General features: G+C 53.3%; 2 protein-coding genes across 4 annotated transcripts; one reads left to right on the plus strand and one right to left on the minus strand.

Moving 5' to 3' along the window:
• Positions 1–811: 811 nt before the first annotated feature.
• Positions 812–9,102, minus strand: PCK2 (phosphoenolpyruvate carboxykinase 2, mitochondrial). The gene is made up of 10 exons (XM_082388655.1): positions 8,922–9,102; positions 6,559–6,804; positions 5,938–6,122; positions 5,648–5,851; positions 5,093–5,280; positions 4,599–4,761; positions 4,097–4,315; positions 2,096–2,233; positions 1,702–1,797; positions 812–1,466 (listed from the first exon to the last, which is right to left on the minus strand). Exons 1-10 carry the CDS (start codon positions 8,948–8,950, stop codon positions 1,012–1,014), a joined length of 1,923 nt encoding a protein of 640 aa, XP_082244781.1. The 5' UTR covers positions 8,951–9,102; the 3' UTR covers positions 812–1,011.
• On the plus strand, positions 6,815–23,489 carry NRL (neural retina leucine zipper). 3 transcript variants are annotated; one of them, XM_082388657.1, is made up of 4 exons: positions 16,769–19,064; positions 20,690–21,097; positions 21,293–21,337; positions 22,034–23,489. In XM_082388657.1, the coding sequence occupies exons 2-4, from the start codon at positions 20,717–20,719 to the stop codon at positions 22,439–22,441; spliced, it is 834 nt and encodes a 277-aa protein (XP_082244783.1). In that variant the 5' UTR covers positions 16,769–19,064; positions 20,690–20,716; the 3' UTR covers positions 22,442–23,489. The 3 variants fall into 3 exon arrangements, 2 of the variants coding, with proteins under 2 accessions (XP_082244783.1, XP_082244782.1); XM_082388656.1 differs by having other exon boundaries at positions 16,769–21,097; XR_014243524.1 differs by lacking the exons at positions 20,690–21,097; positions 21,293–21,337; positions 22,034–23,489 and adding an exon at positions 6,815–8,315 and having other exon boundaries at positions 12,436–16,770.
• The last annotated feature ends 1,503 nt before the right edge of the window (positions 23,490–24,992 follow it).

Here is a 24,992-nt window from a genome sequence, read left to right on the forward strand (position 1 = left end):
TTCAGTTATCACATGCTATTTATGAAGCTGAGGATTTGGCTAGGTATTTTTAAGTGCAGTGGACTCCACTGCTGTGTTTTAGCATGTGATCCACTCTGACCTTTAGATTCTTTTCTGCTCTTACACATTATAACTGGTTATTGGCTGTTTTCTATGAGAACACTTGGTGTTTCCTCCTCCAGTGTTTTCTTCTGAGGGAATTCCCCGTTTTATTATTCCCATTTTTAAAATGGTAATTTTTATTTTGTTAAAATTTGTCCTGATTTTCTGGGTACATACTTCCCTCGTACCCATCTCAGTTTATACATTCACTCAGCCTGATCCAGATCACGGGTGAAGTTATTCTCAGCTGACACCCCTGAACAGCACCTGGCACACAGAAGGTACTATGGAAGCTGCCTTAATATTGAATAAGCTTTCATGAATACTTTGTGGGTCTCAATTTCAGGTCAGGCAGGAGGAAGAACAGGTTTGACAATGGAACTGCTTCACTGGTGAGTGGGGTTATAGAGGCTTCTGTGTCTCTGATGGGAGACTGGGAATTTTAGGCCTGGAGGCTGTACTGAGCAGCTCACAGAGGCCCCACCTTTTTAAGACCTCAGGACATGAGTAGTTACTGCTTTCTCCCAGCAATTCCTACTCAGTGGCTCGGTGGTAGAGATGCCTGTGAGACAGGTCCTTATACCACCAGGCTGTGCCAGGCCAGGCTGCACTGGGACACCAGCTACTTGGAAGGGTTGGAAGAAGATGGTGAGATTGGTGTTAAAGAGAAGCCTGTGAAGACAGGCAGGAAATGAAAACAGCACAGATGTTATATTAAATAAATGAGCATCTCATTATTGGGCAGCATGTCGGGGAAGGTCTGTGGCCTGGTCTCATGGCACCCAGAAGATGATAGTTATGTCAAGTTGCTCATATTTTCCGCAAGTCTGGTAGCTCGCTTATTCCTGGGAGGGTTGGAGCGGGTGTAGTGGGGGGGGGGGCATGCTCTCTCCTAGCTGTAGCCTCAGGTCACATTCTGCGCACACGTCCCTCCAGGGCCTCCAGCTCAGCCACCACCTCCTTGGGCAGATCCTGGTTGACCTGCTCTGTCAGGTAGCTCCGAATGTCACGAACCTCCTGTTCCCAGAAGTCCTTGGGGAGCGAGAACAGCTGGGTGGTGTCTATGGCTCCCAGGCCGCTGAGATCCAAGGCACCTTCCTTTGGCACCAGCCCAATGGGCGTTTCTTGGGCACTGTCCTCCCCCTCTAGCCGCCGGCAGATCCAGTCTAGCACCCGAGCATTCTCTCCAAAGCCCGGCCACAGGAAGTGGCCTGCCTCATCGCGCCGGAACCAGTTGACATGGAAGATGCGGGGCAGCCGGGCCCCTTTGAGGCCCTCCATGCTCAGCCAGTGTTCAAGGTAGCGCCCAAAGTTGTAGCCAAAAAAGGGCCGCATGGCAAATGGGTCGTGCATGATGACCTTCCCTGGGGAGGGGAGCAGGATGGGTAAGGAACCTCCCTTCTTACTGGAGAAGAGAAAGGTACCCCGCCTCCAGCCGGAGGAAGCTGTGAAATGTTGGCGGTTCTGGAACATCCTCGAGACAGGGTGAGGGGAAGGGAATGGGGAAAAGATATACATGTGGGAAGGGGTGGGCAGGAGGAAGGTCTGGTTCAGGAAGGGAGAGAAGAGGCAAGCTGGGCACACAGGAGTGGAACTCACCTTTGTGTTCAGCCGCGGCAGTGGCCTCCGAGCGCATGGCGCTGCCCACAAACACCCCGTGGCGCCAGTTGAAGGCCTCATATACCAGAGGGACTCCTGGGACACCAGTGCACATGGTCAAAGGCAGCCCTTATCTTTGTACGATCACGCCATCCCTTCTGGTGATCTTGACTCTTACTCTCTCTCTCCTAGGACCTCAGCTGCCCATGTTCAAACCCCATGCCTCCCCACTCCACCTCGATTTTGCATTCTCCAGGCGGGTGCTCTAGAGGCAGACAGCTGTAGTTGGTGATCCAGGCTTAGGCTCTCTGAGCTTTAAGTACAAGAGGGAGGCGGGCCCTGATAGAGAGCCCAACCCTTAACCCAGATGGCATGGAGCCCACACGATGTTTACCTTTGGGTCTGCGGCCTCCAAAGATGATGGCGTCAATGGGGACACCCTCAGGGGCCTCCCAGGCGGGGTCTATGATGGGGCACTGGCGAGCCGGGGCACAAAAGCGAGAATTGGGATGTGCACAGGGCTCCTTGTCACCTGGCAGAGCAAATACAAATACTATCACTTCCAAGGGCACATCCACCCCCAATACACACAGACATTTGCAGACACTCTTGCACAGTTTCTTTTTGCCTCATCAGCTCCCCACAATCTCGGGTTGGAGGTTGGTAAGGAGCAGGGAGAAGGGAGCCAGGACATCTCCCCTGAAGATCAGGTTATTTATCCATAATGGTACTGCCAGCTGAGCTATGGGAGAAAAGAGCGAGAGAGGAATTGGTGTTTAGCAGGACACTAATGTTTATGCCAAGCTACAGCCACTTGGCACTGAGCAGTGCTCAAGGGAATGGGGTTAAATATTGGCATAGGGTTATAATGGAAATTTCCCCCCAGGAACTCTTCTTTTAATTTATGGGATTATTATTTAAATAAACACTCAAACCTAAAGCAAAAACTGAGACAGGTCAGTATTTCAGACAACCGACTTTCTTCTTTGCTATTGTCTTTGTTGTCGTTGTGTTGTTTCTTCAGTTTACAGACAACTGACTTTCCATCAGCAAATAGCGGAAGACAGAATCTCCTGAGCTATCAGAATGCGAACAGGAACTGATTTTAAAGCTAGCGGGGTTTTGGTGGTTTCCCTGGGTCTGCTCAGACCCGGCTGGAGTGATAGGGCTTGAAGAATTCAGATGAGGACATAACCTGGGCAGTCATAACCTGAGGAGCCCAGGTCATTTGGCCCCTTCAGGTGTCTGGAGAGGAGTTGGGACCGAGTCAGTGGCATATATATAAAGCACCATCACGGGGGCCCTGAATGGACACAGTGCTTTCTCTGCCAGAGGTTACTGGTTGGACCTGGAGGGCAAGGAAGTCACGGAGCCAGCGCCCCCGCCCCCCTCTGACCCCCAGCTCCTGCCTCCACTTTCATGTGAGAACCATCCTTATGCTTCTCTCTTGCACTTTCATCAGCCCCCAGTTGAGGACCTAGCACAAGGTATTATTCTGAGAACTGAAGCTGGGCACAACATGCCCTCGTTACACCCCTGAATCCAGAGGTGATGAAAGGGTTGGGCAACTAGCCTGTGGCGAAATACGAAAGTTTCTTGGATTTCTCAGTTGGGTGGGGAGGCTAAGGAGGGCTTTAATGATGGTGTTAGAGAAAATGAAGGATGATTAAATGAGGGGGGTGACTGCTAAGCCAGCCTGAAAAACTTGAATGTAGGCTTCAGTGACCACAGGCCACCCTCCCCTGCTAGGCTCCTCTTTGCTTCCACCCCTAGGTCTGGGCTCGCGGAATGCCAAAGGCCACTGAAAGCTGAAGGTCCAGAGTGCAGGGCTGGAGGAAGGGGCAGGGCTGCAGGGCACGAGGGAGTAATGACAGGGTTGAGAAACTAGCTTCTAGGAGAGGCTGAAGAGCTGGTCTGATTTTGTTCGGAAAGATTGGGGTGTATGTGTTGGAGGGGCAGGCTTCTTCCTTCCTAATGGGTCAAACTTTATGACTGTGCTTTGAGTCCAATTCTTTCTGTAATAATTTCCAAGACACCCCCCCTTTAAAAATATCCAGCTTATATTAATTGAGAATTTACTACGTATTCGGCACTATGTTGAATCCTTTGCATGCATTATTTAATTTAACCCTCCAACACCTTATGAGATAGGTACTATGATAATTACCCCCATTCATGTGATGGGGAAACTGAAGCTCAGGAGGTTAAGCGACTCAGCCAGGCCACAAACTGAACTGGGACGTGAACTGAGATCTTGCTTAGGGTTGCATAACTCCCTTTGAGTCCCAGAGGTCCTGGCAGATGGCTGCAGGTTGAGGAAAAGGCTTTTACATCATCAAGGTGCTGAGCCCTGGGGGCTGACTTACACCCCGCCCCCCCCACCCCGGCCCCATACCAGGTTTCCAGGGTTTGCCCAGCCAGGAGGTCACGGTGACGCCGGGTGGAAGAGGCTGGTCAATGCCCTCCCAGTATACGCCGCCATCGCTGGTCTCAGCCACGTTGGTGAAAAGGGTGTTACTCTGGATTGTGGCCATGGCATTGGGATTGGTGGTGGCAGAGGTGCCAGGGGCCACCCCAAAGAAGCCATTCTCAGGGTTGATGGCCCGGAGTCGACCTGTCAGGAGGAAAAGTGAAAAAACGGAAGGACTAACCAGGAAGAGTTGAGAGGTTCAGCCTCGGAAGGTCCTGCTCAGCCCCTCCCTGCCCTGAGCTGGACCCTAGATCTGAGGGGAAAGGTTTTGGCGTCTCCAGGGCGGCTGGGCTGCCAGGAGGCATGGGGGAGGGGTGGTTGTTCAGGAGAAGGTTCTCACTGACAAAGTTCACCCTGAGCAGCGGAGGCGAGAATCCTACACTCTGGTAAGAACCAGAGCAGCGAGTACGATCCAAGGGCCTCTCACCATCACTGTCAAACCTCATCCAGGCGATGTCATCCCCCACACACTCCACTCTCCAGCCTGGCAGTGCCGGCCGCATCATGGCCAGGTTTGTCTTGCCACAGGCGCTGGGGAAGGCAGCTGCCACATAGCGCTTCTTCCCCGAGGGGTTGGTGATACCCAGGATCTGCCAGGTGGGGAGAGGGAGCAAGGAAGAGGTCACCAGAGGTTAGGCATGGTCTGCATGGGAAGGACAGCTAGGGGTCAACAGGGAGGACCAATGTTTATTCATGAAACAGGTGCACTGCCTTGCTACAGGGCCTGGGGTGGCAGCAAGGGGAAGCCCACCCCCGCCCCCGACATTCAGCAGCCTCGGGCCAAAGCTTCGGGCATTTGCGCAGAGTCCCTGGTCCGCCAGTTGGGCACCTGGCAGTGGAGAGGCGAGGCTGAGGCTGACTGGCCAGGCCCCGCCCTTGGCCTGCCCCCCGAAGCTGCCCAGATCCTCACCAGGCCCTCACCAGCATGTGCTCCGCCAGCCAGCCCTCATCCCGGGCCAGCCGAGAGGCGATGCGAAGGGCAAAGCACTTCTTGCCCAGCAGGGAGTTGCCACCATAGCCGCTGCCGAAGGAGACGATCTCCCGCTCGTCGGGCACGTGGCCAATCAGGGTTTTCTCTGGGTTGCATGGCCACTGGCTCACCGGCTCCCCTGGGGACAATGGGGTCATGGAGCTGCTGGCAGGGGCATCAGGCACTGGGGTGTCAGGGGCCGGAGGGATCAGGGGGTGGCAGGAAAGACACTCGGCAGCAGTGGTGGTGTCAATGCGTAGCTAAGGCCTCCTACCTCATAATATGTATCAGCTCCCATGCCCCTATTCTTGGACATGGATAATTCACTCTTCTCAATCTTGAGCAAACTGCTTTGCCAACTCAGCCTCACCCCCAGCGCACTGCTGCCCTAGCTCTTGGGAATTCAGTATCTCACTAATCAGGATAGGTAGGATGCGGGATTCCCTCTGAGTACAAGCAGGCCTCTGTGTACCCCCACCCCCGCCCCGGGCAGAGCAGGTGCTCACCTTGCCCAGTCAGGGGCTGGCCCACGGAGTGCAGACACTTGACAAAGTCGCCATCTCCCAGGGCCTGAAGCACGGGCGTCCCCAGCCGGGTCATAATCCGCATGCTTGCCACCACGTAGGCGGAGTCCGTGAGCTGCACTCCGATGCGGGACAGTGGGGAGCCCACGGGACCCATGCTGAATGGCAGCACATACATGGTTCGGCCTGTGGAGGAAAACGCCACCTGGCTGAAGGGTTCCAACCTGTTTATTCCTTCAGTGCCCCTGCCTCTGTGTCCCTGCCCTGGTTACCTTGCATGCAGCCTGGAAACCTCTCATCCACGGCTTGCTGGAACTCAGCTGGGGACATCCAGTTGCCCAGCTGCCCACGGGCCCCGCCAGCCGGGAGGGGCACCGTGTCCCGTTGAGAAGGAGTTACAATCACCGTCTTGCTCTCTACTCGTGCCACATCCTTGGGGTCTGTGCGGGCCAGCCAGCTGGGGGAGAGCGGATATCAAGAAGATAGTGGCCAGTAGATCTCCCTCATCCCAGACCCACTCTTTCAAGTCCAACTTTGTCTCTAGGTCTTCCGTTGGCCTTATTTTTTCCCATCCATTTGCATCTCAGTTGCTTCCTCCAGATTTTGTCCCAGTCTAAGGGGTAGTTCCCTTGGCCCCAGTCCTGGCAAAAACTCACTGAACTTTTAAGTTAAAAAAAAAAAAAAAGCAAAGGCTTTTATTTGTATCAGCTTATTCACTTAACATAAAAATACAGACCAATCCCAATAATTCCTGATTGTTTCCTCCAAAGCTCCCATTCTCGCTCATTCCATTGGGATGGTCTACTTAAATTTGATTTCGTCTTGGTAAACCCAAAGTGGCCTCCGTCCCCACAGCTGCCCCCATCTCGCAGGTTGCTGGGCTCAGGGCTTACCAGTTGTTGTACTTTGGGAGCTTTCGGATGAGTCCCTGCTGTTCCAGCAGGGTTAGTGTGGCAGTGTTTTCTGCCTCGGTCCCATCACAGATGTGGATGCTCTCTGGTTGGCACAGGCGGGCACTGTTTTCCACGAAGTCTCGAACCCTAGCAGGCAGCTGGCCCAGGTCTCCACTCAGTACTCGCAGGGTCTGGATACTGCGCCGTGAGGGCCAGCCCCAGGGGCTCAGCCCATGCCATCTAAGCCTGCGAGAGAAGAAACAGAGAAGTAATGGGCCAGGTGTTCTCGTGGAAGATGGGCAAGTCAAGGGGACAGAAAGCTGGGCTGCTGGGGATGTGCTAAAGTAGGTCTGAACAGGCACCATGATGAGGTCGGAATAGGTAAGGAAGATGGGTTCAGGCCATGTCTGTCTTGTGGCCTTTATGAGGCTTAGTGAGGGTGTCTCCTGATTAGCAAGGGACAGGTATCACCAAATGAGCATAACGACACATGCCTGGCTGTGTGGCTGTATGTATAAGGCATGCTGATGTTATTGTAGGCTTAGCTCATGCCAATTTTTTACTATGTCTGGTCAATGTTTGGAAGTGAGCAGGTGTCCTATGGCCCAAATGTCAGTAAACTGTGCCCAGTTGACAGCTTCATGTGTCTGGTGTCCTTTTCATTCTCAAGTATAGTTTTTATAAGTCAAAAAGGCAGCTGTTCTCATTCTTTTCTTCTGATGTGCATGCTGTTAAGACTGTGAAAGCCTCAAGCAGAGGACTAGGTCTTTGAGATGGTAAGTCCCAGGTTTCTAGATTTGGGCCCTTGCACAGAGAGTGGGTGATTGGATGTCAGGGTTCCAGGCACTGGATCTGCGGTTGCCCACCTGGGCCAACAAGGATTGCATAAAGTGCTGCCACTGGGTAGGTATTTTTGAACTGTGTGGAAGGCTGACTGTTGGAGAATGTCACTGGCTGGGGTGCATGCCCCAATTCTTAGAACAGGGTCCCTGGAGTCCATCCCTTCACACCCCTAGGAGAGGGAAAAGTAAGGTCTGCTCCAGTTGGCCTGGACCCAGGATGGAGTGACCCAGAGAGAGCAAAGGCCAAGAGAGAGAAGCTGTCTTCCTCTTAATGCAGGGCCTTGCCGGTCAGAAACTGTGCTCCACATGCCCAGCACTGCATGACCCTGTCCCTCCCTTGGCTCTCTTTCCTAGAGAACACATGCCTAGAACTTTGGCTCTTGGTGGTGGGGTGGAACATTAGACTGCAGGGCGCTCAGACTCACAGGGAATAAGCCTGGGGAAGGGAGGACGCTCAGACCGTGAATGTGGGAGCTGGGTGGCTTCACTGGGCAGGGCAGGGTGGAAACCCAGTGTGGCCCCAGGGGCAGAGGTGGAAGCCTCCTGGGGCCTGGTTCTGTTCCCCCTCAGAGAGGAATTTCCCCCGAGCATTAATTTTAAAGGCAGACAGCCTTGGGGAGAACCTGTCTCTGCAGGGAGGCTGGCTCAGGAAGTCTCCTGGGAAGCTCCCTCCCCCACTCCCCCCACCCCAGCCTCCTGAGTAGGACCTTCTCCTTTTCCCATTCTCCAGAGACCACCCACAAGGCCTGGCCAAGTGGAACCAGCTGTGGGAGAGACAGAGGGTCAGCTCAGACCCTGGGACAAAAGCTGAAAAGGGAGGCTACAGAGGGAAGACAGGAAGCTGTGAAAACGGGGAGAGGGCAGACAAGCAGGACCTAGGGGTTCCCATCCTGGACAGGGGATGAAGCCAGCCAGGTAAGAATGAAGGCAACTTGACCCCCTCTTCCACCTTGCCGCCCTCCTTTCCCGGGCCCCAGGCCCCTCTGGCTGTGCTGGGCTTCACGCCAGGTTCGTCTGCCAGGATCCAGTCGTGGGGAGGCTGCGGAATGGCTGTTTACCTTCTACCTTCTTTAGGGAGCTCTGAGCTCAATCCCCAGGGGCTCATGCACCCTTGACCCCAAGGCCCTACTGCTCCTCACCGCAACCTGGGGCACAAGCGCTACGTCTGTAAAGCAAAAGAGGAGACACGGAAAGCGGGCCCAGCGAGGACGAGCGAGGAGGGGAAAGGAAGTTCTGAGGGTGGCAGAGAGAGACGGTGTGGTCAGAGACCAGCAAAGCGGGGGGTAGGGGTGGGGTGGGGACGGAAACCGAGAGACCCGGAGCGGCTGAGGCCGCCCCGATCTCCAGCGAGACGCACGACCCGAGAGGCCGTGGATCCAGACGCACTCGCCACCTGCCCGCCTCCTCCTCCTCGGAGGCGAAACCAGGCAGAGGAGGGCGAGCAGGAGAACGCAAATGGCAGCCCCGAGGGGGCAAGCGCGGCGGAAGGTGCGGGTCGGCCCCGGACTGGGGGTCACTCACCGCAGGCCGGGGCGGTACACAGCGGCCATGGCACCTGGGCGGGGGTTGCGGGGTGGCCGCGCGAACGGAGCGGAGCCGGGGAGACAAGGAAGGCTGGGAAGGAGGGAGCGCGGCGCAGAGAGCGGGAGCTCAGGCTAGGCAGGAGGCGCTTAAAAAGGAGGAGGGCGGGCGAAGGGGCGGGACCCAGCAGGGCCGGCGCGACCCTCTCTCCGCCGGGTGCTCCAGCCCCAGGTCAGCCCAGCCATGGCCCCACCTCCTGCATCTTAGCCCCCAAACCCTTGTCTCCCATTGGAGGATTGGGTCCTCTCCTCGGCTCCCTCCTCCCCGAGGCCCCGCCCCACCGCTACGCCTCGCCCCCCTGCACATGATGTAACTTTGAGGACTCTTGCTCCCGGGAGAGAGCGACTGGGAGACTTTGGGTGACAAACAAGCTAAGAACAAGGGGAGGGGCCATGGGCTGGAGCCCACGGGGCGCTGGAAGTCTAGAAGCCGGGGGCTGGGCATTGCCTCCCCCTTCTTCCCGGGGCTTGGGGGCTCTGAGCCCAGGCTCTTCTGTTGTCCAGGGCCCTAATGCCATGGTTCCCTCAGTCCCCAACTCCCAAATCCCTGTTTCTTCTCCCCGTGATGAGGGCTCTCTTCTGCCTTACCGTGAAGTGGTGATGTCTCTCCACCCCAGAATCTCTTCTTTGGGCCTCTGGCCTGGTCATTCTCTCCACATTCCCCTGGAGAATGCATCTGCCCCACCCAACCACCACCACAAAGTCCTCTGGTAATTTCTCAAGTTACGTCTCCAGCCAGACATCTCTCTTCAGCTTGAGACCATGGGTATCACCCCAAAGGCCATAGCACCTCAAACTCAACGTGGCTATGGTAAGCATCGGCCCAACATCCACTCCCCCTTTCTGGTAATAGCACCCTGATGTTCCTTTGGGGAACCACCTCCTCAGTCTGTGTGGTCTTGTGGGTCTCCTACCAGTGCGCTCTCAGCTTGGCCAATTTGTGTGTCCGTCACTCTGGCCACAGCCAGTGGAAATGTTCAGGAATGGGCATGAGGTCTCTCTCTGGGGCTTTTTCTGTCAACTTTCAAAATGAGATCTCCTGCTGGGGTTGCTGGGCTGGTAGAACCTAAGCCTGATGCTGCTGGGTGTCAGCTTGGCCCTGCAAAGCAGGAACCTGTCTGAGATGGAAACCAGCCTAGAGGAAGCAGGCTGAGGGATGGAGAGTGACAGATTCCTAATTCTGGGTATAGGAGTCAATAAATTTCTTCTCTTGCTCAAGCTAATTTCAAGTGGACTTCTGCTATTTGCAACAGAAACAACCCTAATTCTCAGATTTCTCAGAGTTCTCTACTGGAACATAATGGGACAAAAGAGCTGGCCTCCAGCCTTGGGCTTGCTGCTGACCCTCATCTCTTCCACCCAGGCTCCATCCTGGACTCAACCTCATGTGTATGTATTTGGGACTCTTCCCTCCAGTCCCTACATCCAAACTCTGTTCATACCCACTCCACTGCAAACAGCTCCTCTTTGGTCACTCTCTGGGCCTAAAGATGTGCACACTGGTGGCATCATGGCCAAGCTATTGAAGGTCATCATCTCTTCTGTGATCCTGCACCTGCTCTCATGGTTCCCTATCTCAGCAAATGGCACCACTATCTAGCCATTGCCCTAGAGGAACCTGAATCAGTCTAGACTATTCCTTTCTTATCGTCCAGTCAGACACCAGGAACTTTGGATTTGTATTTCACAATTAGCTCTCAAGTCTGTGTCTGTTTCCCCTGGCCACTGCCTTAGTTCAGGGTTTATCTCTCACTTGGCTTCAAACAATAGCTTCCAAGCACCTTCTTGGCCTCCCACCTCTCCAAATGCCACCCCCTCTCCCTCCCACCAAGTTATTCTCCAAACTCGGTGCATAAGTTCACTTTGGAAAATTAAGAGAGAGGAATATTTATTGTATGGACACCAGGTGCCAGGCTCTGAGCCAGTAGCTTTACATGCATAATCTCATTCAGTTTCACAATAGCCCTGTTTTACCAATGTGGACACTGAGGCTTAGAGGTTGTCATTTCTTCAAAGTCACACAGCTGATCAGCAGGAGAAATGGAATCTGAATCCAAGTCTTTCTGACTCTAATTACCAATTTTTTTTTCCCCCCTGCAATCCTATACTGTCTCCTTGATTTGTCCTTAAGGAAAAAATGAGATCATATCCCTCTTAGGCTTAAAATTCCTTCAAGGCTTCCTACTACATGGCAACTGATGTCCTTCATAACCTGGTTCCCATTTATCCAATGGTATCACCCCCACCTCCCTACTTGCTGCCTTCTCTCCTATATACCAAACTCTGCAGTCCCAGAGCACTTCTGTGAACCTTTCTGCCCTTCAGATTTAAATTAAACATCACCTTCTGTGTGAAGGTCAGTGTGCCCCTTAGAATTAACATCTGTCTCATCTGTGTTGGTTCAATACTGTGTACATACCTATATTTTTAAATTAATCACACTTTATTGTAGTTGTTTTTGTATCTCTGTAATCCTCACTGGAGTGTTAGCTACTCGAAAAAAGGACCCAAATTTCATTTTATTTTTTAAATATTTATTTATTTATTTTTGGCTGTGTCGGGTCTTAGTTGCGGCATGCGGGCTCTTCGTTGTGGTGAGCAGGCTTCTCTTTAGTTGTGGCACACGGGCTCCAGAGTGTGTGCGCTCTGTAGTTGCGGCATGCAGGCTCACTAGTTGTGGCACAAGGGCTTAGTTGCCCCACGGCACGTGGGATCTTAGTTCCCCGATCGATCTGGGATCGAATCCACATCCCCTGCATTGGAAGGCGGATTCTTAACCACTGGACCACCAGGGAAGTTCCAAAAGGACCCAAATTTTAGTCTTCTTTTTATTCTAGCTCCTAGCAGAATCTGGCCCATAATAATTAGGCACTTAATCAACATTGGTGGAGTGAAAGAATGAATGAATCCCACATTTCTTTTTTTTTTTTTTTAAATTATTTATTTATTTATTTATTTATTTTTTTGGCTCTGTTGCGTCTTCGTTTCTGTGCGAGGGCTTTCTCTAGTTGCGGCAAGCGGGGCCACTCTTCATCGCGGTGCGCAGGCCTCTCACTATCGTGGCCTCTTTTGTTGCGGAGCACAGGCTCCAGACACGCAGGCTCAGTAGTTGTGGCTCACGGGCCTAGCTGCTCCGCGGCATGTGGGATCTTCCCAGACCAGGGCTTGACCCCGTGTCCCCTGCATTAGCAGGCAGATTCTCAACCACTGCGCCACCAGGGATGCCCGAATCCCACATTTCTAATCCCCCGCCATTCTTCCTTAGCTTTAGGCAGACTGAGCAAGGGGCTCCCTTGAGGGTTTCCTTATCCGATTCCCCTTATCCGCCTCACAGTTTCGCTCAGTTCTCTAGCCCTCCTCCTAGCCTGGTCCACCAGCTGGCCTAGTGTCCGCGGCCACCACCAGGGGGCAGGGTGTGACCAGCCTTGCCTTGGTCTGCATTTTCTGATCCCCAGGGCCCTCTGGATCAGCCCTTGGATGTCTCACAGACCCCCTGCAGTGGGTGCTGTGGCGTGCTGCCCAGAACCCCCTTCAGGATCATGGCATTCATTGAAACTGAGCAGGACCCCGTGGGGCCCTCCCAGGTACAAATCCTTTTTGTGTCCCCGGTTTCTTAGTTGTAGGAAAAAGGCTTCAGCCTCTTAGACCTTCCCCGAGTACCAAAGGGCAGATTCAAACAGTTACTAATCAGGGAGGGGAGGTAAGGCAGAAACAGAGGAGGAACAGTCAAGAAACAATAGTGCGGCGATAAAGCAGGGTCCTGGTTCCTCCTCAAGGGATATACATAACTATATCTTTGAGCTCTTCGGCAGGAACTAACGCCCCCACCCAGGTGGAGAATGGTAACTTCAGGCTGAGCACAAGATCCTTGGAACACTGCCCTGTTATCTCACCACCAACCAGTCAGAAGAAAAGTCACATACCCTGCAGCTCCCACCCCAGATTTTGCCCATAAAAACTCCCAGAAAACCACTGGGAAGTTTGAGGTTTTTGAGCACGAGCCACCCGTTCTCCTTGCTTGGCCCTGCAATAAACCTTTCTCTACTCCAAACTCCAACGTTTCAGTTTGTTTGGCCTCACTGTGTGTTGTTGGGCACGCGAACGTGTGTTCAGTAACGGGGCAGGGTGTGACCAGTTTTGCCTTAGTTTGCGTTTTGTCCTCCCCAGGGCCCTCTGGATCAGCCCTTGGACGTCTCACAGACCCCCTGCAGTGGGTGCTGTGGCGTGCTGCCCAGATGCCCCCTTCAGGATCATGTCCCAGCCGCTGAGTGTTGGCTGCTGATGGTGCAAAGCTGAGCACTTCCCCGAGCACCACCTATGGCTGAAGGGAGCTGTCTTGCCAAATGCCCCCTTTCCTGGGGCAGCTGGTGTCCAATGACTGGTTGATGCAGGGCTCCAAAGTCCTGGCCCCCTTGCCTCAATTTGGGACACTCTGAAGGTCCATCCTAGCTCCAGAGCTCCTATGGGGTCAGCTGAAGCCTCTGTTTCAGCTGTAATGGTTTTCAACTCTTCCCTCTGCCCAGTCCCACTTCTCTCACTGACTTGGAAAATCCTCCCAACAAATCACCTGTACACAAGTTTCCATCTCGGAGATTTTTTTTTGTTCTTTGGGTTTTTTTCCAGCTTAAGATATCCCCCCAACTTGACTTGGATAACTGCATTAACCCCCTAATCTGACTCTGATTCCATTTTCGCCATCCTCCACCATAGATCCAAAGTGATCTTTTCAGACACAACCTGATCATTCCACATCCTTGCTGAAAATCCTTTAGTAGCTTCTCATTGCTCTTCGAGTAGAGCTCACGTCCTAAACTTGGCCTACAAGGCTCTGCATGATCTGGCCCCACCCTCAGCTACTGCCATTCTTCCCACTTTCCTTGGTATCTGCTTTCTGGTTACACTGGGTTTTTTTCAGTTTCAGGAATGTGTCTACCTCTTCCCTGCCCAGAGCCTTTGCATACATTATTCCTGTGGCTTGGAATCTCCATCTTCTCCACACCACCAGGCATGGTCACTTCTTACTCCCCTGACCAGTCTCAGTTTAATGTGACTTCTTAGGTGAGCTGTCCCTGCAATTCTACCCTCTCCCCTGCCCCCACGTTAGATTAGGTCCTCATGAAATAAAGTCTCATAGCCCCCTGACCTTCTCCTGCATAGCACCCATCTCGTTATGTTAGGGGAACCACTGACTGAAACTGCCCACCCTGGCCAGGCACCACACTAACCAATTTGCATGAGCTGCTTTATGACAGGAGGTCCTGGTAAGGAACATGGAACAAACAAGCCATCACCAACCAGAAGAATTTGGGAAAGGTGAAAAGGTGATGCCAGTCCATATGTCCTACCAACCTCGCAGAATCCTCCTAGCTGGAATCCATCTTGGCTGAGTGATGCGTGCACCACCAGGAAGGACCCTGAGTCAGAATGATTGGCCAGAGACAGCCCAGAAACTAATCCCATCACCATAAAACTCGAGACTGCGAGCCACGTGGCAGAGTGGTCCTCCTGGGTTCCCTTACCCTCCTGTTCTCCACCCAGGTACCCCTTCCCAATAAAGTCTCTTGCTTTGTCAGCATGTGTGTCTCCTTGGACAATTCATTCCCAAGTGTTAGACAAGAGCCCATTCTTGGGCCCTGGAAGGGGTCCCTCTTCCTGCAACAGTTATAATGGTTTTTTGTGTTTTTTAAAATAGATTTTATTTATTTATTTATTTATTTATTTATTTATTTATTGGCTGCGTTGGGTCTTCGTTGCTGCATGCGGGCTTTCTCTAGTTGTGGGGAGTGGGGGCTACTGTTCGTTGTGGTGTGAGGGCTTCTCATTGTGGTGGCTTCTCTTGTTGCAGAGCACAGGCTCTAGGCACACAGGCTCAGTAGTTGTGGCACACGGGCTTAGTTGCTCCAAGGCATGTGGGATCTTCCTGGACCAGGGCTCGAACCCATGTCCCCTGCATTGGCAAGTGGATTCTTTACCACTGCGCCACCAGGGAAGCTCTAATGGTTTGTTTTTATGTAGGCCCATCCCTAGCATATGTAGGGCCTGAGGCAAGAGTACAGATAGAGGCTCACAAACCTTGTGTTTAAATATTTTAAATGTATGACTCAAGCTAACAAACTATTAAATAAAATATATTCTACCCTTCTACCTTGACAAATATACACACAATGGTCTGGAATTTGGTTCAAATTTGGATTTTGTTTGGAATCCTCAAGATTCCACAGCAGAATGTGGTGGTGTGGAGAGAAGCAGCTTTCAGCCACTGGCCTTCGGGCCCACTTCTTTTCCCACCTCTGACACCATATTCTACTTCTACACCTCATGTGCATGCACGTGGACCTCCTGTCTATACATCCCAATTCTGTCCACAGCCTCCTGCAAACAGCCACCCCTTGGCCACCCACTGGGTCTAGAAATGTGTGTACGAGTAGTGTGATCTACCCTTAGGAGGGCAAACCCAGGAAAGAGGTCCATGTGGGCCCTAGAAGTGGGCTTGGGGCTCTTTGGACAAGGAATTCCTAAGTATCTGGAGTGTGGTCCAGAAGGGGTTTGGGGTGTGGGCAGGGGACGCCTGGACCCCTCACTCCAAGGGACACAGCCAGAAGAGGGCCAGAGTCTTTCAAAGCACAGCCTTTCAAAGCACAGGGCCTAGGGCACGGGCCACTCCTGCCTGGGCCTAAGGGCAACAAATTTACTTTTCTCTGGTTTGTCAGTCTATAAGCTCCATGAAGACAGGGCTGGTGTCAGTCTGATTTACTGAGGTGTCCCTAATGCCCAGCACAGTGTCTGGTGTGGAGCAGGTGTTTAATCAATATTTGTCAAATGAATGAATGTATGAGGTAGACCGGGAAGAGGTTTGAGGATTTGGATCCATTACTGAAGATCTGGATTCCATAAGCCAGAACTAGAAATGAGAACGGGTGGTACAGGGCTGCAAAAATGGGGGTGCAGGACAGAGGAGAACGGAATCCTGGATTACTGACTCTGTCTCCCGTCCTCTCCTTCCTCTTTGTTTTCTACCCCACTTCTCCAGGCCCTTTACCTGCCTGGCCCTCTCTCCCCATGATCCAGCATCCCTCTGTCCATATCCTTTGACCTTTTTGTCCTTTGTCCATTGCTCTTTCTCTATGGCCTGACCATCTATCTGTCTGTTCTTCTGTATTTGTTTCTAGTTCTCGGTCCCCAATCTTTTTTTTTTTAAAATTAATTAAATTAATTTATTTTTATTTTTGGCTACATTGGGTCTTCATTGCTGTACGTGGGCTTTGTCTGGTTGCGGCAAGCGCGGGCTACTCTTCGTTGTGGTGCGCTGGCTTCTCATTGCAGTGGCTTCTCTTATTGCAGAGCACAGGCTCTAGGCACGTGGGCTTCAGTAGTTGTGGCACGTGGGTTTCAGTAGTTTTGGCATGCGGGCTCAGTAGCTGTGGCGCATGGGCTTAGTTGCTTTGCAGTATGTGGGATCTTCCCGGGCCAGGGCTTGAACCCATGTCCCCTGTATTGGCAGGCGGATTCTTAACCACTGTGCCACCAGGGAAGCCCTCGGTCCCCAATCCTACTTTCCTCTCTCCCTTCTTCTACCACTTTTGCTCTTCTAGTCACTTGTTCCCATCACCTCTTACTCCCTCCTGATCCCCTCCCAGAAGCTTTCTTCTCTCTTTTAGTTCTCCATGGGCCTTTGCCCATCTCTTCCATATGCCTACGTCCCTCTGTCTCCCTCAATCCAGATTCCTGGGGGGCCCCTGACTAGTTTGCCCTCTCTCCTAGGTCTACACCTACAGCCTCCTTAGCTAAGTCTTCTTGCCTCCCTTCCTCTGTTTTGTCCTTTGCAGCATCCACCTGGTTTCAACTTTTTCATCCCCATTTCTCTGTCCCCAAATGTCCTTGAGCCAGTCAGTCTCAGCCTGCGTCCCCCTCCTGCCAGGAAAACCCATGAACCACCTCCTGGGTCCTCACTGACCAATGTGCTTCTCCTCTCTGTGCCCTTGGTCCTTTCCCCTGGTCCAGCCCTCACACCTCAGACTCCTTTCCCTGGTCAGTGGTGCCTGGTCTGAGCCCCGAGCGGCTCAACTCGCCTGAGCTTGTTTAGTCTGACTCCTTCAGCCCGTTAGCAGCTTAGACCTCCCACCTCTCCTCTGAGCGCTCCAGTAAACAAGAGGATCAGCGCAGACCTGACAGCTGCTGGGGGGCAAGTGTCTGGCTAGACCAGACCAGGCCTGCAAAAGGGGCTGCAGTCAACACTTGCTATTCCTTCTTCACCAGGGAAATTCTGAGGTCTCTTTCCTGGGTATTTACCTTAGAACCACATTCCATGCGCATGTGTTGGGCTCTGGTCTCCATGGTCCCCATTCCCATTTTGTGGCCTTGTTCCTAGGCCTTGGGCTTTTCGATTCTTCTGTGAAAACAGCACTAGATTCAGGCAATCACACCGAGAATCCTTTCCACTTGAATGATGACAATGGTCTCTGCTCTATAAAATGGAGGCCAAGTGTGGGAAGAGAGATGTCCTCTGATGTTGGTCTTCTTATATGTGTGTAGAGAGCATGGTAGGAGAGACCAAACACACACACACACACACACACACACACACACACACACCCCAAAGGAATCTGAGTTGACTATAGGCACTCTGTAGATCAGGGGTTCTCAAACTTCAGTGTTCATCCAAATTACCTGGAGAGCTTATTAAAACATAGATTTTTTTTGGTCCCATCCCCAGAGTGTCTGATTCAGTAAGTTCGAGGTGAGGCTAGAGAATTGCATTTCTAACAAGTTCCCAGGTGGTGCTGCTGGTCTGGGGACCCCGGTCTGAGAACCACTGTCTTAGATCATCTGAATCTACCAGCTCTTTACCTAACACCTAAGGCTGGGACCAGGTTAATTTTTATAATTGATCCTTGGGGCTGATGGGCACCCAGGTCTCTCTCTGGGTTGGGAAAGAGGACCTGTTAACCCCAGGGGAATGTTTGGAAGTCCTTAGAAAGTAGGAAATAGCTTTTAACTCCTGGAGTTCTATTCTAGTACAGACCCTATTTAAACAGCTTCAGACAGGTTTAAACATCTCCTTGGCTAATTCCCAGTATCTCTGTTCCAACTTCTACTTGGGGATGATAGCTCTAAGAAGTGTTAGGGGATTAGGCTGAAAATGTAGGTCACCCCCCAGCCATCTGGGAACCAGGAGGAGTGAGAGAGGAAGAAAGAGGGACAGAGACACACACAAGGAAAAGGTGAGGGGAAGCAGAGGGCAAATGAGGACAGTTACAAAAGTGTCTCTGACGGATTGGTGGCGATTGGATTTCAGTGTCCCGAGGTGTCCTGGAAGGAAGCAAAAGGGTTCCTCATTCCCTCTTCCGTTCCTGCTCCCAAGCTGGCCTGCCTGTCCTGGGGCTGGGTCCGCAGGAATTGGAGAGTCTGAGACTAGGATGGGCAAGTCCTGGAGGGTTGTTTATCTTTCTGATGCCATAACTGTGAGGGGCATGAGGCCAGATAAGGTGGGAGTGAGGCAGGGAGCAGAAATGTGAGCGTTCCTGAAAACAGGAAACAGACCCAACAGGCCAGGTGAGAGTGGGCCTGGGAGAGCTTATACTTCCCTGAAACACCCACAGGATGCTGCGGAGCCTTGGACGGTAAAGGTGCTGGAAGCTTGTCTGGCCCTCTTTTCCAGTCCCGGGCTTTCAGTCACCAAGGACTGAGGGTTGTGTCCTCATGAGGGTGCCGGCGGGGGCCAATGTGGCACTCTGTACTGGGGAACTGAGAACAGTGAGTCAGACCATCAGTGAGGCGCTTTGTTGGGGAAGATGCCCCCTTCCCTTCCTTGAGAACAGGCAGACTTGTCCTCTCCTCTCATTTCCTGCAACCCCTCAGGCCAATGAGATATGCAAATGATCCCCTTACCTCATTGGTTGGAGGCCTGAAAACCATGGATGACCTCAGAGAGCTGGCCCTTTAAGAGAACCCAGTGGGCTCTGTGCCCACAGCCCCTTGTTCCGAGCACAGAGGCACCAGGCCCTGCTCAATGGGGCCTCCAGTCTCTGGGGAAGCTGTGCCTGCCTGGCTTTGACACTGACCAATCAACTCTGCCATCCCTAAAGTGAGTATGTCTGAGGCCTACTTGGGTGCCAGGCCTCTCACCTAGAGCCCCCTCCTCTGACACCTGCTGTCCGCTTTCTGTTGTTTGTTTTCAGGAATCTTCACACTTCTGTCCCCTGCTCTACTCCCACCCTGACTGGCTTTATGTCCCTCACTGCTATCACATCAGAAAGATAAACAGCCCTCCTCACTTAGCTTTTCATCCAGTTCTTTCTGGACACCTCTCTCTATGTCTCACCTTCTCCTCCCTGCCAAAGATCAATTCCTTCAATCTGTGTTTTTGTTCCCATCCCCTCTGCCTTCTCAAGGGTGAGGGGCTCAATAAATAGGGCAACACCTGGGACAGGAAGAGAGAGAGGACTTGTCCCTCCTGCCACCTCTCTGGGCAGAGCCTGGGGGCCTGAGATGTGGTTGGAAAGTGGGTTACCTAGGTTTGGACATCGAGATGGAGCCAAACTCTAAGCCCTGGGGATGAGCACTTTCTGCCTTGTCCCTCCTGGGGCTGTTGGAACTGGGAGTTGGGCTCAAGCTTGGGACTTCCAGGCTGGGAAGGCTCTCCGAGGTCACCTAGCCAGAGGTGACTCAGGTGGGCACATGCTCTGTGGTTGATAACAGGGAGGAGGGTTCCTGGGTGACATGTTTGGGACACTCTTGAAGTTGAACAGATGGTTTACCGAAGGACTTCTCAGATTACTATGCTGCGGTGCTCTGTGAACCTGCAAGAGGTTCACAGGGATGGGAGGCAGCATTTCTCAGAATGATCTGCGCACAGACCCCTTCTTGGATATTTCTCAGACTTCATGTTTCACAGAACACTCTCTGAGAAATGTTAAAGTCCAACTACCTTCCTTGAACAGAAGGGGAAACGAGGGTCAGAAGGGGAAGGTGACCTGATCAAGTTCATACAACATCGCAGGTCCTGGATGGAAGGAGGAAAACCAGTCTCGGTTGGTTTCCCTTGGAGAGATTAGCCTTGGGGAAAGATGGTCACCACTCTGTCCTGATCTTTCTAGAACTGATTCTGGGGCCTTTCTTGTTTTCCTTGAAAAGTCTCTTGCTTCTAGAAAAGGGATTCATCGATTAATCCATAGAATGAATGTGCATTGAGGGTCTACTATGTGCAAGGCATTGGCCTGGGTGTTCTGAGAGAGAGATTACAGCATGTTATCCATCTATTTTAAAATCCACAGCATATGTGCCTTTCCATTGCCCTAAAATATACACATACTCTGTCACAGTTAATTAAGCAACACTTTTTAATTGCTTGGAAATGAAATGATGCCTCTTGAGATGACAGAGATGCTCAGCATGTCCCAGCACTAGAGTTGGGAGTGCTGCCACAGTCTTCTTGTTTTTCGTAGATCCCAGAGGCATCAGTGGGCCAGAGCCTCTGCTATCCTCTTCTTCACTCAGGCTTTAAGCTGCTTTCCCCATGGTCAGGAGCCCCTGCCACCTAAGAAGTTGTCCCTCAGCCCGGAGGTGACTGTGCAGGGAACAGGCTGCGCCATCACCCCAGCTTTCCAGAACTCTGTCCCCAGGGCGCTTGGGCTTTGGGGGAAGCGGATTTTGGTCAAGGAGGCTGGCAGGCAGCCTCCAGGTGCTCCAAACCTGTCCTCTTTTTTGCAGGTGCACCCCTCCTAATCCAGCCCCAGAATGGCACTGCCTCCCAGTCCCCTGGCCATGGAATATGTCAATGACTTTGACTTGATGAAGTTTGAGGTAAAGCGGGAACCCTTGGAGGGGCGATCTGCCCCCCCGACAGCCTCACTGGGCTCCACACCCTACAGCTCAGTGCCTCCATCACCCACCTTCAGTGACCCAGGCACGGTGGGGGCCACCGAGGGCACCCGGCCAGGCCTGGAGGAGCTGTACTGGCTGGCCACCCTGCAACAGCAATTGGGGGCTGGGGAGGTGCTGGGGCTGAGTCCTGAGGAGGCCGTGGAGCTGCTGCAGGGTCAAGGCCCAGTCCCTGTTGAAGGGTCCCACCCCTACTACCCAGGGAGCCCAGAGGAGACTGGAGCCCAGCATGCCCAGGTGAGTGATCAGCGAGCTGGTCCGAGGGAGGGCAGGGTGAAGGAGGAGGCCAGCCCAGAGAGGAAGGAGAGTCCCCGGAGAGGGTTACCGATTGGGAAAGGGGTAGAGGACAGGAGAAGGGAAGAAGGACTTTTAAAAGATATCAGGTAGAGACAACTATTTTCTGGCCCTTCTTTTTTTCTTTTTTCCAAATAGAGAGAAATGAGTAGCCTGAATCAGGAGGAAGAGGGAGAAGACAAGGTTAGAAGAGGATCGACCAAAAGGGGAGAGTTGAGAATTAAAGGGCGTCAGGAATGGTTGATTAAGGGAGGTATATAGATACTCAGTCTGGGGAACCACGGAAAGGGTTGTGCGTGGAATGGAGCAGAGCTGAGACTGTGGGAACCGGAATGAAGTTGGCCTTTTCAAGACTTCGTGCTGCCCCAGCCCCCAACCTTCTCAGGAAGGATTGGGACTCATCCTATTAATTATAGACACAGACAGGGGTGTTGAGGGCATTAAGATGTAATCCAAATCCTTTGAGGGTCACAGGGTTGCAGCCTTCAGGACAGGGGAGCGAGGTGTGTTGGAGGGGAAGGGTCTGTCTGGCCCGAGCCCACGGGACACACGTGGGCCAGGAGCTGGATGCTCATGACCCCTCTAGGTCAATGTGGGGTTCAGGGGCGCGACTGGCTCGCCCAACGGTGGGTGGGACACGCGGGGACCACCCAAAGGGGTCGGGGACCCATGGCGGGGGTGCGGGGCAGGGGAGGGCGTGTTGGGACCTGGAACGGGATCTAGACTGCGGGACAGATTCAGGGGAAGGCGCACATTCAGGTAAAGGTGGGAGCCGGGGGCGGAGCATTCCCGAGGGCGGGGCCGGGTGGGCGGGGCCACCCGAGCTTGGAGCAGGGCGGGAGCCGGCGCTGACTCGGGCCCTGCCCGTGCCCTCTGCAGCTGGCCGAGCGGTTTTCGGACGCGGCGCTGGTGTCGATGTCTGTGCGGGAGCTAAACCGGCAGCTGCGGGGCTGCGGGCGCGACGAGGCGCTGCGGCTGAAGCAGAGGCGCCGCACGCTGAAGAACCGCGGGTACGCGCAGGCCTGTCGCTCCAAGCGGCTACAACAGCGGCGCGGGCTGGAGGCCGAGCGCGCCCGCCTGGCCGCCCAGCTGGACGCGCTGCGGGCCGAGGTGACCCGCCTGGCCAGGGAGCGCGACCTCTACAAGGCTCGCTGTGACCGGCTGGCCCCGAGCGGCCCAGGGCCGGAGGCCACACCCAGTTCTTCCTCTGAGCCACTGGCAGCGGAGTGGTGGAGTCGGTGGGCGGGTGGCGCGCACCACCCGGGAGGCGGCTGTACCATTCACTAGATGGTTACTGAGCGCCTTCTGGTGCCAGACACTCCTTTGGATGACCACACAAATATCCCCAAACTTCCTGGACCCTCAAGGCATGCTCCGAGGTTAGATGCCGGTCATTTTCTGGAAGAGGGGTCCCCTTCCCTCACGCAGGACGTGCACAGAAACCCTTCACCTTCTGCCCCACTCTACATGACCAGGTCACTGAAGTCTGCAGGAGTCAGTGCGAGGCACTGGGCGGGAGGGGGGGGGGCGGGGGGCGGAGCGCAAGGAGGTGTGGATGATGCACAGTGAATGGGAGGTAAGGGAATGGTGCAGCTCCCGGCTCAGCTTAGATTTTAATTCAAGGTTTTCAACCTGTAGTGCACTAAGGTGGTAATTAGCAATGAGGCTATGTTTTCATTCCAAGGCTTGTAACCTCCCCATTTTAGGACTACTGCATTTTCAAGATTTCAATTCCCCATATCAAGACAGACCAGGAACTCTATTCAAGAGGCTTTCTTGAAGAAAGCCCGTGGCCTGCAGGGCCCAGAGCAGCAAAGGCCTGAGGAGCTCTGGGGGTGGTTGGTGTGGGCTGGGAGAGAACCCTGGGCAGTAGTCTGAAGCCAGGGGTGCTAGTCTCAGCTCTGCCACAGGATACCTCGTGGTCACCTTGAGCAAATCACTTGCTCCCTGGGTCTCGGTTACCTCATCTAATCCTCATTTGGATTGGATGACTTCTGACACCTTTCCAGTTCTGGCCTCTCCTTAGTGTGGGAGCCCCAATGGTCTCCCCAAGAAGCCCCGAATTCAGCCTCACCAAAAGGACTTTCTGTCCTGCTCCAGCTTCCTGACTGCAGCATAGGCCCATGCACTGGTCCTCTGTTGCTCCCTCCATGCTGCCTTGGCCTCCAGACCTGCATAGGGTGCCCCTGCTCCCTCCTGTCTCTCTGAGGGCTGAGGTGAGACTTTCCCCAGCCTGACAAGGAGCTGAGAGAATGCAGCTTTTGTGAATTAAACTTGAAGTCTAGGCACAACTGTACGCTATTGGCTAGATGTTCTTGCAATTTAAGAAGTGTTTATTCTATATCCTTGCTCCAGGCCTGTGTGTGTGTGTGTGTGTGTGTGTGTGTGTGTGTATGACAGAGAGAAAGAGAGAGAGAGGGAGAGGGAGAAGGAGAGAGGCTGGATAGCCCCCACCTGGGCGGAGTGGAGCATCTCAGTTCTGAAGCCCCAGTGAAAATGGGGGGGAGGGGCGGGGATTGGGCCAGATGGAGCCTCCCCCTCCCACCTCCACTGCATAGAAGCCCAGGAACAGTAGTGACCCGGCCAGGCCTGCCTGTGGCTATCCTGGCGGCTCACAGTTGCCATGGTAACCTAGCCCTCTAGTTCAGCAGCCTACAGAGAGAGTGGGCGGGGGCTCTGGGCAGAACAGAGGCATTGGGCTGGGAGCAGTTACCTGGGAGCAGCCTCTGTTGTAGGTCCTCTAAGGGAAATAATAAATGGGGAGAAGGAGTTGGGTGTGGGGGAAGAGGCTCCCATATGTCTCTCTTCCTTTCTGCCGCCTCTACCCACCCCCTCCCCAGCTGTCTCTTCCCATCCCCATTCTTGTTCCCTCCTCCCCCTCCTCTAGCTGAGCTCATCCCTCCTCCCCTCAGGAGCCTGCCATGGGAGTCCTCTCCTCTATCTCCACCAGGATTTCTTTCTCTTCTCCTCTCCCTTTCCCACTGCTGGCTACTGGCCACCCTCTTTGGCTCTGGCTCCTCTCTCTGAGTGGCTCACGGCACCTTTAGCCTCTCCTCCTCCATCCCCTTCCACGTGCATCATTGAAGGGAGAGGCTGGGGCAGGGAAGGTCCTTCTAGGAGCCCAGCTCTTCTTCCCTCACTCTGGATATCCCTCAGATCTTCACCTGCTCTCTACAGCTGTGATCCAGACCCGCTACTGTTCTTGCCTGCCTTCCTTAACTGGCTGAGGCTCTGCACGGCACACGTATGGGCAGAGACACCCATCCATACCCACCTACACCCGTACACAACCGGGCCATGTTTACACACACTTGGGTCACAAGCTGAGGGTCACATGGATTCACCTCAAACAGAAGTTGCACACTCATGATTAAATGTGGGCCCTTGAGTCAGATGGGCCTGGACTCAAGTTCCAGGCTTATCAGTTCTTCTTTGACCATGGGTGAGCTTCAATCAAGCTTCATTTGCTTTGTCAGGAAAATGGGGAAAATAATGGTAACTACCTAGCGAGAGTGAACGCATTTAAAACACACTAAGTACAAAGCTTCACACATGCTAAATGGCAATGTTTGCTATTGTTGTCAATGTTATTAAGAGTACACAGGGAGTTCCCTGGTGGTCCAGTGGTTAGGACTCAGAGCTTTCACTGCAGGGGCCCGGGTTCAATCCTTGGTCAGGGAACTAAGATCCCACAAGCCGCAAGGTGCGGCCAAAAAAAAAAAACAAACAACAAAGTACACAGCTGAACTTCTCAACCACTAAAGGCCATACTCTGGAGAGTCAGGGATATGCAGAACATGAACACACACACACACACACACACACACACACACACACA

Source organism: Balaenoptera borealis (assembly GCF_965194805.1).
Source record: "Balaenoptera borealis genome assembly, chromosome: 3".
Lineage (NCBI taxonomy): Eukaryota > Metazoa > Chordata > Mammalia > Artiodactyla > Balaenopteridae > Balaenoptera > Balaenoptera borealis.

Excerpts from the sequence above, each read along its gene's own strand:
- PCK2 (XM_082388655.1), bottom strand. The coding sequence starts at position 8,950 with ATGGCCGCTGTGTACCGCCCCGGCCTGCG. Across the intron at positions 2,234-4,096 it reads GGGCAAACCCTGGAAACCTG|GTGACAAGGAGCCCTGTGCA; the intron begins GTATGGGGCCGG and ends TTGCTCTGCCAG. Across the intron at positions 1,798-2,095 it reads TGGAGGCCGCAGACCCAAAG|GAGTCCCTCTGGTATATGAG; the intron begins GTAAACATCGTG and ends CTGGTGTCCCAG.
- NRL (XM_082388656.1), top strand. The coding sequence starts at position 20,717 with ATGGCACTGCCTCCCAGTCCCCTGGCCATGGAATATGTCAATGACTTT. Across the intron at positions 21,098-21,292 it reads CTGGAGCCCAGCATGCCCAG|AGAGAAATGAGTAGCCTGAA; the intron begins GTGAGTGATCAG and ends TTTTCCAAATAG. Across the intron at positions 21,338-22,033 it reads AGGAAGAGGGAGAAGACAAG|CTGGCCGAGCGGTTTTCGGA; the intron begins GTTAGAAGAGGA and ends TGCCCTCTGCAG.